At 41.9% G+C, this 12,792-nt stretch overlaps 3 protein-coding genes across 16 annotated transcripts in view; 2 read left to right on the top strand and 1 right to left on the bottom strand.

The window, feature by feature from the left end:
* The window catches only part of Rgl (Ral guanine nucleotide dissociation stimulator-like), a 36,061-nt gene extending 27,050 nt beyond the window's left edge, over positions 1 to 9,011 (top strand). For all 5 annotated transcript variants that reach the window (XM_077418905.1, XM_077418906.1, XM_077418904.1 and 2 more), the window contains 5 exons: positions 761 to 865; positions 1,412 to 1,832; positions 3,468 to 4,081; positions 4,687 to 4,998; positions 5,246 to 9,011. In XM_077418905.1, coding sequence (XP_077275031.1) covers positions 761 to 865; positions 1,412 to 1,832; positions 3,468 to 4,081; positions 4,687 to 4,998; positions 5,246 to 5,896 — 2,103 coding nt within the window. In that variant the 3' untranslated portion in view covers positions 5,897 to 9,011. The remainder of the gene's footprint in view (positions 1 to 760; positions 866 to 1,411; positions 1,833 to 3,467; positions 4,082 to 4,686; positions 4,999 to 5,245) is intronic.
* LOC143904325 (uncharacterized) overlaps positions 1 to 12,792 on the bottom strand; it is a 198,347-nt gene that overhangs the window by 56,753 nt on the left and 128,802 nt on the right. The window lies entirely within an intron of this gene.
* The window catches only part of Dysc (whirlin protein dyschronic), an 82,813-nt gene continuing 82,185 nt past the window's right edge, over positions 12,165 to 12,792 (top strand). For 4 of the 9 annotated variants that reach the window (XM_077418807.1, XM_077418806.1, XM_077418804.1 and 1 more), the window contains exon 1: positions 12,175 to 12,455. The gene's annotated coding sequence lies outside the window, so the exon portion shown is untranslated. Of the gene's footprint in view, positions 12,456 to 12,792 lie in introns of all 9 variants that reach the window. The other 5 variants (XM_077418810.1, XM_077418809.1, XM_077418805.1 and 2 more) reach the window with 3 other exon arrangements.

The raw sequence follows: 12,792 nt of genomic DNA, 5'->3' as shown, positions 1-12,792 counted from the left end.
ATTTTATCCTGATTCTGGCACCAATTTTACGATGATTCTTCAGAATGCTTCGCAGCGCGTAAGTCAAGCTTCAGAAACAAAGAAACGTAATTAAGCACCTGATTAAATTTTGAAAATAATAGATTGTATCGTATCACATCTTCATAGTTTGACGCGAATATTCTGAAGCATTCTGCCAGAAATGTCTACATTAGCACGTGTGATATTTTTAGATTTAACATATAATCCTAGTTATATCTTGATCACTCCAAAGGTTTCGAGAAAAAAGTTATTAGAAACAATGAAGCATGTTAAGTCTGTTAAATTTAGTACATGGAAAGGCAGCTCGGGGGATGATTTTGTAATCAGTACGAGATAAACGATATATGTATATAAAAATAATTACGTATTACGGCAATTAATTTGAATAATTAATGCAGAATCGCGATTATTATTCGTGCAAAATTTTACTTCCTCCTTCTAACATAACTTTTGCAATTAAATTCGTGTCAACCTTCTAATCATCATAAATAAATCAATTACAAACAGAAAAAAGAGAGTCATTCATTTTTTATTCCAAGTTGCCCGGTTTGTTTGTTACGGCGAGTTTATTAGCTCGCGACAGGGGGTGGGCGAGTACTCCGCCATGAAATTAGGAGCTTAAATCATCCCCTGGTGCGTGGTCTTTCGCGTTATCAGTTCCGTTACTTATACCCGCCTACAGCATTTATTGGTACGGACGTTCATGGCTAAGTTCGGCGTTCGATTTTCTACTTTGCAGCCCACGTGGCGTTTATGGGGCGAGGAAAGGGGCGACGGCGTCATATACACGGTATACCTAAAGAAGGTCCGATACCACCGGCCTACGAGAAGTCTCTCAGCATCGGTGAGTATGATTTAATTTTAATTTTATTTTTAGATTTTTACCGTTTATTAAGTTTTACCAATTTAATTTGTTCTAAATAATTTCAAACGGCCAATTTCGAGCTGTTACCAGATGTTAGAAAAATATTTAATACATTCAATAATAGTATACAGACTTGTTTATGTTTCGTGCCTTACTTGGCCTTCTTCGGAACAATAAAAAAAAAATTATAAAGATAAACGCATTATAATATATCGCATCATTATTCTACGAACAAAACGAATCAATTCGATCCATTAGTTTGTTCTTTTTTATCGCGGTTGAATTGAAATCCATTTATGATCAACGTTTTTCACAGCGTTTTTTGATCTGAGAATATCGTGGTTTTCTTCGTAAATAATGTAGAAATTTCATGAATAATAGTCAGTTTTCGTATTAGTCACGTCTTTATTTAAAGACTTTTATTTAAAAGCTTTATTTTTTAAGGAACCCGATGTCAAAACGTATGTTTGCTCTCACGCTAATAGCTTTAACACTCAAGTAATGCGCCTGTTGCGACTTTGCCAGGATTCCGACGACGAGATCTCGCACTTGGAATGGGAGACGGTGAGGGTGCGCTTCCTGAAGGCCGGCACGGTGCAGCGGCTGGTCGAGAGCCTGGCGAACGACGACGGCGAACTGGAGTCCACCTACATAAACATCTTCCTGGCGACGTACCGGGCGTTCACCAGCCCGTGTGAGGTCCTCGAGCTGTTGCTCGCGCGATACGACGCCCTGGACGGGAGCGCCGGCTGCGAGCAGCACCGCAAGACCCTGGTCCAAGCCCTGCACGTCTGGCTGGACGCTTACCCGGGCGACTGGAAGTCACCCCCCAATCACCCCCTGCTCACCAGGCTTCTCGAGTTCACGCAGCAACGCCTCGTCGGCTCCGAGCTCGAGCTTAAGGCCAAGCACCGACTGCACCGGTTCCAGCGGGAGGATCAGATAGGTAACGTTGTTTCTCCGGTTTGGAGAGTGAGTCACGTCGTTTCACCCGCCCTGAACTCTAAATACGAAGAATTGTATAACAGATAAGGCACCGTGGGAAGTTTAAATACAAAGAATGAAAGAGAGAGAGAGAGAGAGAGAGAGAGAGAGAGAGAGAGAGAGAGAGAGAGAGAGAGAGAGAGAGAGAGAGATGATGATGATGATGCAGCACGACTTCCTGTGAATCTTATCGTTTTGGTTAAACTGAGAGAAAAGAGAGCATTATGCTGTTAATTTATTTGAAATAAAAATAATGTATTTAATGTCAAATTTATTTCTATAATATCGATGTAATATATGACCAACTGGAATTAATATAATAGATTTATCTTTTTATTCTCATGTTTCTGAAAACAGTCCTGTATTTTTATATTTTGTCTGTGTTTTAATACAATATGTGACCGTCTATTTGAAGCACAATTTTAAAATAACAAATGTTTATTTAATGAAATTGAAATATATGATCCGGAATTATTTTATATTTATTTAAATAAAATTCGAGGAAACATTCAATGATAACGAAGGGTTAACGGCGAGTCTGACAATAGAATTGAGTAATAATGATATATTGCTTATGCAATTCGAACGTAACAAGCAACGACCCACATGACGGTTTGTTTTATTTACTGCGAATTCGCCGAATCGCGATAAGCGAGCTGGAATATTATGCTTCGAATGCAGTGTTCGCAAAGAAAAGGTCGAACATTATCGCACACAGCCTCCATAGAAACCCCAAATTATGGAACTTTCTCCTCGAATTTGTGCAAAAAAGAAAAATATAACAGATAGAATATCATTGAGTGGATTCTGTATCCAGGTCTCGCAAAATGCCTTTCGACGTATCTCGCGAGTTTCCAGAGTGCGGAAAAAGTTAAACGGCGTATTTTACCGCGGCTCGAACAGCATTACGAAAGAATCATCCTGTCAGGAGTTCGGCAAACGGAAAGAGAGTCTGAATGTTAACGGCGGTGAAAGGCTCAATCAGGCTACTCGCGCTCGCACAAAGGCGTCTGCTTCCCGTGTATAAATTGAGGGTCTACAGGCTCCGTTGTACCGCCACGACCGGGGCAGGGCTCACCTTTCACTCAGGGCTCTCGCCCGATGGAGAACCCGATCCAGTTGCGATATTCCCAAAATAGAAATGGTTTTACTTTAAGCGATAGAAGGCAGAGGGAAAATATTTCGGAAAAATTTCACAAAAGGAAGCTTTTACAAGAACTTAATTGCGCGGTAGTAAGAACATAATTGTTCAATTGTTCTTACTAATAAGAGTTAATAGAATGTAATAATAATCTGGACATTCTTAAAAGAAAAATCTATTATATTAAAATTGTTTTTAAATTTAATATAATTGAATTCCTAATCTCACACATTAAAGTATCAAAACTGCAAAAATTGATTTAAATTATTCTTTTAGATTAATTAAAATTTGCAATAATTTGTACTTAAAAAAATTATAATGTATGAAATAAAAAGTTTTATAAAAAGACTTCGATTATGAACATTAACATTTTGCCATGTATCAATTCAAATTAATTTTCATTAATTTTAGACTGAACCAGATTAACTTCAGCCTGCCTCTTTCTCTTTTCTCTAGACTCCTGCATGGTGTACGACAATGGTCGACTACCCATGCGCGGTTCCCCGGATCCGATGGCGGATCACATCTTCCCCGAGGTGCCCCACCGTCACTTCGCCGAGCAACTGACCCGGATGGACGCCGAAGTGTTCAAGAAGCTGGTCGCCCATCAGTGCCTAGGCGCCGTATGGTCCAGGAAGGATCGTTCTAGAAGCCACGAAGCCGCTACAGTGGTGGCGACCGTGAACCAATTCAACGCCGTCTCTCTGCGAGTGATCTCGACGATCCTGACGGACACGACGCTCAAGTCGCAGGAGCGCGCCAGGATCCTCGAGACGTGGATCGACGTCGCGCAGGAATTGCGAGTACTCAAGAATTTCAGCAGCCTAAAGGCGATCGTTTCCGGCCTCCAGAGCAATCCGGTGTATCGGCTGGAGAAGTGCTGGCAGTGCATGCCCCGGGAAAAGCACGAGCTTTTCCGCGAACTCGAGAGGATATTCTCGGAGGAGAACAACGCCTGGACGCAGAGAGAGTTACTCATCAAGGAGGGCACTGCCAAGTTCGCCGATACTGCCGGCAGAAGTGACAGGCATTTGCAGAAGGTCTTTCAGAAACAGAATACTCACGCGGGCGTAAGTGCGATACATCGTTCTCTTTTGTGAGACCTTTCAACTTTTTTCTCAACTTTCTGAACTGATCGTATAGACTATGACTACAGACATTTATTTAAATCATATTACGTCCGAAGAAAAAAATCGTAGTAGCGATTATATAAAGAATTTAAGACAGTTTGTTGTGTAAAATAATAATATCTTGACATTTGATGGTTTTAATAATTTTTAAATTTTAAAAGTTTTATCACCTACATCGGTGATACCTGAGTTAAATGGAAAACTGCTTTAATTTTAACGAGACTAGAATTGTAATTATAAAAATTACGATACTGAGTGCATACATAAAACTAAAATTTATTTTCGATATTTTATAATTAATTATATACAATTTATAATAATAATAGATAATAATTAATGTATAAAAATTTATATTTAAAAATTTTTAATCTAATTTTTTATTTTATAGTAAACAACGAGCTTAAGTCGTATTTAGTTTCAATATACGAATGTTACTTTTCAATATTTATACAGACGAATATATTCTTTACGCCATTCTCATTTTCTCTTAAAGTCTTTTCTTTTACTGTTCAATAATCACAAATTTTCCTAAAATTTATTTTCAGAACATTAGCTATGGCACGATACCGTACCTAGGTACCTTCCTGACTGACCTCACCATGATCGACACGGCGATACCGGACACGATAGCCGACGGTCTCATCAATTTTGACAAGAGACGAAAGGAGTTCGAGGTGCTCGCCAGGATAAGGCTCCTGCAGGGCGCGGCGAACGCGTATAACTTCAGCATGGACCCTGTGTTCGATCGCTGGTTCCACTCGGTGGTGATAGTGGACGATCGGGAAGCGTATAAACTCAGCTGCCAGATCGAACTACCACCAGGGAACACCCTCAACAATCGCGGCAAAAAGAAACAGGTCGGCATTCTTTATAAGAAATATTCTAATCTAATTTCTCTGTAACGTATATCGTCAAGTTTCTCAGAAATATATAATCTGACTGCCAAAATTTCCTCACCAAGATTGTAAAACAAGTATGTCAGGCAATAATATTTGATAATAATTATATTCCGAATATTCTTGGAATAAACACGCATTAATTTATCTTCGATTGCCAACGATTGAGGATCTAAACGAGAATTGAATCTTGGGACTTGTCTTGCAGGCTCATCAAGGTCACCGGAAGAACGATTCGATTGCTTCAACGTCCAGTTCGAGCAGTTCGCAGTTTTACTGCGACCTCGACTCCCTCCCGAGCTCGCCGCACAACTCGTTGGACCGGCGAACCTCACCGTCGCAAATGTCCAGCTCATCCTCGAGCTCGTCTCTGCCGTCCTTGGACGTGTCCCTGAGCTCTGGCGGAGGAGGTGGCAGTCATCAGACTCGTCTGGCACCGCCGGCGGGCGCCGTGGCGGCCAACGGCAGCACTCCCAATCTTGCCGGATTGTCTAGTCCCAGTCACTCGCACAAAAGTTCGCCGGACTTCTACATCATTAAGGTCACCATGGAGACGGACAACGTGGAGACGGAGGGCGTGGTGCTGTACAAGTCTATAATGCTGTCGAACAACGAGCGAACGCCGCAGGTTATCCGAAACGCCATGCTGAAGCTCGGCCTCGAGGGTAGCCCCGATCAATACACCCTGGCCCAGGTGCTACCCGATCGGGAGATGGTGCTGCCCAACTCGGCCAACGTCTACTATGCTGTAAATACTGCGCACAATCTTAACTTCATACTGAGACAGAGGAGGGAGCCCAACGACGTGGCCTCGGACAGTCCCAGGAGCAAGGGCAACGGTCACAATCACAAAAGGTAGTCCTGAAACAGTCGCCGAGTGTCCAGGATCTCCGAAGAAGAGAGGCAAAAGGATTCTCGAAGTCGCCCGATGAGTTAGTTACATGAACTTTAAACACGCGAAATTAGAGTGACGGTTAGTGAAAGAGAGCAAAGTGGAGTCGATCGGTGTAATGCGATAGAAGACAAATGCGATGTTGGAGCGTACGTCAACAACTACCACAGCCAGATATTAAACTGTAATATTACGCAAAATTTGTTAACACAATATCGCAATTGCAATACATATCAGAGTATTGCAGCTTAATATCCGGTTCGTCATTAAGATATTCCGTTGTAATTTAAAAACGATGACTACTTATTTAATAGTTATACAATGTCACTCGTGAAGAAGCGACGATCACAATATTAGGCATCACGATTACCGCAATCGACCGCATCCTCACTCTCCCTCCCTCTCTCTCTCTCTCTCTCTCTCTCTCTGTCGCGAATTGAGAAGAGCGAAGAGGACGAATCTCGCGTTAATTAATTTGTTTATTAAGATTTACCATGACAACCCGGTCGTTTCGCCTTTTCGACGCGACGCGAACGAGCGACGAGCCGTATGGTATGATTAAGCACGGTCACTCGTACGACCGGAAGTGCGTAGACCCACACGCACGCACGCACGAGCGCACGTACGCACACACGCACGTATACACACACACACACATACACACACACACACAGTCACACACGACTCGTACAGTATTCGAAGACAGAGAGCTCGGCATAGTTGCGCAACCGAGCGAGCTGTTCTAGCATTATTCTAGGCGGACGTTTAGCGTGAGTCATACACGCGAGGTTCTTATCGACGCCGCCGTGACGCAATAAGCTCGTATTCCTGCCGCTTAGGCATGTTACAGCGTCTACGATGTTAAACGTGTGCGATTTGCCTAATCCGTTCTATAAAAAGACGTAAAGATCGTTGATATGATTAAGATAATTGGAGATTTACGAATGTGTCGCTCCCCTTTCTTGCGCATCGCGTGAAACAGGTGGCTACGTTTAGCGCTAATCTGCCTGATATAAACGCACGACGATATTGTAGGTCGTAGGAAATAATTGTGTTAATTGTACTCAAGTGAAATTTAGATTTCTACCTTCTTTCGCTTGTCACGAGGGAGTCGTATTTTTTAAGTGTGCTCTCTCTCGTGAAACGTCCTCCGTTCGTCGTGAGACAGCGTTAAACGTGCGGCAGTAAAACAATTTACGAGCGTCTACGACGACGGCATGGCACCTTCGCGTGTACGTGCACAATACAATAAACGTTACACGTGTTCTCGCGGACGTTAACGAGATTATATAGAGAAATAGCGCGGGACAAGCGACTCTAGCCGTTGAGGGTCGTTGTGATTTTTTGTAAATAATTGTAATTGCGTAGCGCGGTAGACTCGACCAAGCGCGGGGGAAAAGCTCCCCCTCGCGCGAGGGGGGAAGGTGCCCCGCCGGAAAAACTTGTCAATTATTATCGCTACTGTTCCCTCTCGCGTACTCCAGAAAGCGAGATCCGAGATTAGAACTGCTGCCTCGTACTTGCTCTTCAAAAAGAGACCCGCGAATTCGTCCGATGAATTGTTGCGAAGGCAAGGAAAAATTCTGTGATAAAGGAATCTCCTAATTTTTTTTCTCTTATCTTGACTCACCGCGACGAAATAGAGAAGACGAAATCGGAAATTTGATCCGCAACGACCGGACAAGCCCATTTCTTCGCGATATCACTGTGTGAGAGGAAATTTTTCTATAAGAGGATTCGCGAGATACCTCTGATTTTATCGCGCTAGATAGTAATGGACGGCCCGACTGCGATAATTGGACAGGTTTATAATTTTCTATCGTCATGAAAAAGCCGGGGAAATGTGCGGAAGATATGACGAAATATTTCGCTTGGACTGGGCGTTTATCGAGTCGAAACGAACCTGTTAAACAAAATTAGTAGATCCGGCTGTAATAGTCAGACAAGTTCGTCTTTCTCGATTGTTGTAGAGAAATCTTGGAAGAACGTAATAATATCACTTTAATATATTTATTTCAGTAGTATCAAATAATTAAATTATTAATTACTATTTCTTTGACTAAATTAATTTAGCGTAAGCTAGAAACGTTAAATGTTTCTTATAATTGTAACATATATCAAGATTATTTTCTCTTGAAAATATCATGTAACGAATATAATTTTTCTTAAATATTATATAAATTATTATATATGTAAATAAAAAACAAGAATTAACGTATTTAAAAAATTTGTGGTAAAGATTCTCAATCAGTGTCGGTCAAAATTTAATGCTGAGCGTACTTTTAACGAATTAACGATTGGACGTTCGAGGGAGCGTCTAAAATTTACAAATGCTTATATAAAAGTGCCACAATTATGTTAATCAAATAATTGATTTTTGATTAATTAAACCAGAAATTAATAAAATTATGTATTACCCGACTTGTTCTGAAATTGAATGGTCCCGACGATTAAACATCGGAAATCCAAAAGAAACAGGCCAAGTTTTTCCACCCGGTCGCGCGCGCCCGGGAGCGGACACTCGTGGTGTCAATCGATATTCCATTAGTAAAACGAGCGCTAAATAATGGACGACTCATTCGTCGCGCGAAAAAAAGTGGGCTTGTCCGGTTTTTGCCGGCGAACTTTGGTCGTCAGTATCGAAACTCGCGTGCTAATCAACTAACCCCGAGAGCCATTCCAACCCCGTCACGTGTCGGTTTTTTTTCTCACGTTGATAACATTTTTTTCACCGGAGCTTTGCGATACTCGGCAAACTTTCCGGGAAGGAGATAGGAGCGAAAACAAAAACCGTGGTCGAGCACCCCGACAATTATTGTTTAGGTTTCGAATAAGGTCCCCCCCCCCACCCCCGAGAAACATTAGCCTTACACAATTTTTGTACTTATCTCCCATCGATTTTTCCCCTCTCCCCTCTCCTTTCCCGTCCTCCGTTCGTTTATCTAACTAGCTATGTATTCCTCATCACGTGTAAGCGTATAGTCGGCCTCGGAAAAATAGTGAGACCGCCATGCCGACGAGAAGCGAAGCTGTATATGTAGTACGACCTGACAAAAGTGAGAATAGATGGCCTACACTTTTACGCGTCGTGTAACGTTTTTATCTTTTTCCACCTCGACAATCGTCCTCACGGTCGTAAAGCCACCCGTTGTTTGTACAACGCCCCGTCGATTCCCCGTCCTCTCCTGTTCCCTTTTTTATGACTCGTTTACGAGTCATGCGGGTAAGAGACTCTTTCGATTGGAGTTTCTAGCTCTCTTTTTGTATTCATAAATAAAACAGCGGATATCATCAAGATACTACTTTTAACTCCATGACACACAGCATGTGTGTGTGGATCTCCCAGAGCCAGAAACTTCGCTTATTGTTCCGAATTTTCCATTTTCGATATTTAGTTTTAACTTCATAACTTGATAAAATAAAACTGTTTTTGATATTATTAAAATTTATTCAGGTATACATTTTTAAATGCGTTGCAGGAACGGTGATAAATACAGTCACGCGTTTAAAGCTTCGAAGATCTGAAGATCGTCGACCACTCGAAAGGGGGGGGGGTAAATATTCGTATCGCGTGAATCGTCTGTTGTCACAAATCGCGATAACGAAATCCTAAAATAAAAGGAGAAAGGGTGAAGAATCGCCGCCGGCGCGAGTCTTATGCGGCTTTCATCGAGTGAAAGGTCGTACCGATCGGTATCACGCGGAACGATTTCACGTGGCTGATGAGTGGACTTCCGCCGTGTGCCGGCACATCCGGCACGCGAACCTGTTGATCTTTCTCGCGAGGAACTCGAACACTCGGACTTTGCAGGTAGGGTAAGACTCTATATCTGAAGCAAAACAAGGCTAATGGTTTCGTCCGGCCGTTCGCGATCATTCAAACGCGTCAAAGGCGAGAAAGAAAGTTTCGTCTTGACAGGAAGGATTTGTATCAAGTCATCCCAATAGCTCCTGCAATATTCAAGGGCGTGATTGAGTGGGGAATGAAGTGGAAGGCACATAGTCAGATTGCTGTCGTTTCAGTTTGACAAAGATTTATCGAGATAGCTAGCCATTCTAGGAGCCTTGCAATATATTTTCTGAGAAAAGTAGAACGGAGAGAGATCGAAGTGGTTAATCGTGTTCTTGTTTGCTTAAAAAGTCGAGTGTTGTCCAGGAAACGCAAAATTACAAAATAAATTATCGAAATTTATATCTGTCTCTTTTCGAGTTTAAAAAATCTCTGTCTTCACCTTTGTTTTTATGTCCACATTCTTCTCGAAAGTTTTCCAAATCTTTATAAAATAACTTTTTCTTTGGTATAGTTTCTCGAGAATGTTTCCGATAGTAATTATAGACTACTAATTTATTAATCATAGATTACTAAAACGCAAAGTGTTTGATGAAAAATTTTGTTTACAATACTTTACATAATTTTTTCGAATCTAATTATAAATGTTTATAAACCTTTGATAATTTCTTAAATTTTTTTTATTCAAATTAGAACACTTTTCAAAAATGCTAAGAAAGCATCTTTACACCTTTTCTAGAATTCTTTATATGTGAATTCTGAAATATTCTAAGATTTGTTAGTTTATAATTTCCTGCTTATACTTATAAAATTTGAAGAAGTTTAAGATATTTTAAAAAACTTCATAAACTTAAAATACAAAAAATTCTTAAAAATATGAGATATGAGAGCTTCTTTCATCAGGAATCATGCATATGGTTGAATTAATATTTTATACGCAAAATATAAATGAGAAATACATAATCACTAAAAACACGAAAAAGAGAGGGAAACGTTTTAATCTCTTGCGCTTTCCCAGAAAATATTTGTTAATATTTTTTATTAAAAATAACAAACTTTGAAACTTTGAAATATATTGGAAAAGTTTTGCCAGTAACTCTAATAGTTTTTGAGGCAACCGGCCGCTCTTAACACTTCGCACGTGGTACCACTCTGCACAAGCTGCTTCAAGTACTTAGGTGGTTCTGGTCGCGAAATTTAAAGCGAAACGACCTATCTTTAGCCACGGATTAATTTAAGCCTCTTTTTTTCTGTTCTTCAGCCAAGCGTGTCTCGACATATTGCTCTAACCGTGGAAAAAGTCACCCAGATACCGAGATTGTTCCGCGCGATATCGCGTCTCGCGATTGGTTTCGCGCGAAGTGGTTCAAGGCCGCGCCGACGACGTCAGAAGTGGCAAACCGGAGGAATTCGGATAAATGCATTCTAGTGGCGGGCTTAATTGATATCGAAAATGAATTCCTGCCCGCCCTGCCGTTCGGCACGTGCGTGCCATATATTTGCTACTTTGCTCTGTAACGAATGCGCCATTATACGATTCCAATTAAATCAGCGTCTTGCGCTGCCCTCCGTGTCGCATTGTTCTCAAAAATATCCTTAACATCATATTCGACGGATCAATGATATCAATTACTATACTTACCTAACAAATTTAATTATATCTCCCAATTAATAAGAAATATGAATAATGAATGTTAGCATTAACAAAAAAAAAACATAATAATGAAATCAAAATAGATATAAATACATTGAAATTATTTCATTGTATTATTTTAATTCGGGAATGCTATTAAAAATGAGAAGTTCCTTAAATTCTTTAATATTATCTTTTATTTAATTAAAGAAAAGTATTGTTGAAGAGTTAAAGATGTAACCTCATTCTAAGAGAATTCCACAATCATAAATAATAATAATTAAAGTAATTTAAATCGACCTGACTGGCAATATATATAACGTCTTTCCGATATGAACATATAACTTATATACATATATTGCCAGTCAGGTCGATTTAAATTACTTTAATTGTTATTCTATATACTGGCGAAAGAAATTTATTATTTTGTTTATAAATAATAATGTATATACTTTATAGGAAAAAAGGGATATCGATAGCAAAATTAATGCGGGACATAGAACGAGATTTAAACAGCTTGAAAACACGTTGATTACGCGGCATCGCTGCTTCCCTCTTCAAAAAAAGACCACCGGGACAAACCTCCGGAGTCACCAATGCCGCACCGGTACCGAAACAACACAACCCCCTCGCGACCCCGTCGCCGGCGAGGCAGCCGCCAATCGCGCGCCGTCGCCCCGTCGCGCCTGCTCGGGGATGACTTTCCGCGGACTCCTGTAGACGTCGCGACGTCCGTCTTTCCCCCGATTCACCCCCGACCTCTCTCGCACCCTTCCTCTCCCCCGACGAGCCGGTGAACTCCGGAGCCAACCCCCGGCTGGCGCTCGCTCGCTCGCGAAGCAGCGGGCCAGTCGTGAGCTTCGTGCCGTGGTTGCTGGGGCGATGCACCTGGCGCATCGACCGACGAGTGCGACTGCATCAGCAGCAGCAGCAGCAGCAGCAGCAGCAGCAGCAGCAGCAACAGTAACAGCAGCAGCAACGAGTGGTGTATTGCGTGTCGCACTATCGTGCCCGTTATCCGTCATCATCGTCGTTGGTGCCAGACTCGCTGGAACGACGACGCTCGCACGTGAGCACGTCGCCGCGGCCGCGAGATGAGAGACGTGAGTCCCTTCGATCGGTCCATCTTCTCTCTCACCCCCTCTCTCTCTTTCTCACTCTCTGTCTCTCTTTCACTCGCTCTTTCTCTCTCTTTCTTTCTGTCTTTCTGCCTTTCTCTCGCTCTCTCTTTCTCTGTCTCTCTCTCTCTCATTGTCTCTGCCCGTCTCGAGCTTCCGTGTGTGCCGCGGCAGAGGAATACAACGCAAAAAACTGGCCATCTTTGAAACCACCCCTAACTGCTCGCTTGCCGCGCGAACTGCGTGTACTCGCGATACACGTTCGCGGCATCACGGAGATGTCGTGCCGATCAGACATCGAAATGGCACCCCGCGTTGTCCG

This window comes from Temnothorax americanus, unplaced genomic scaffold (assembly GCF_048541705.1).
Source record: "Temnothorax americanus isolate GAGA-0224 unplaced genomic scaffold, ASM4854170v1 Scaffold50, whole genome shotgun sequence".
In the NCBI taxonomy this organism is placed as follows: Eukaryota; Metazoa; Arthropoda; class Insecta; order Hymenoptera; family Formicidae; genus Temnothorax; species Temnothorax americanus.
The sequence above is the reverse complement of the archived record's forward strand: the minus strand, read 5'-3'. Positions and strand labels throughout refer to the sequence as shown.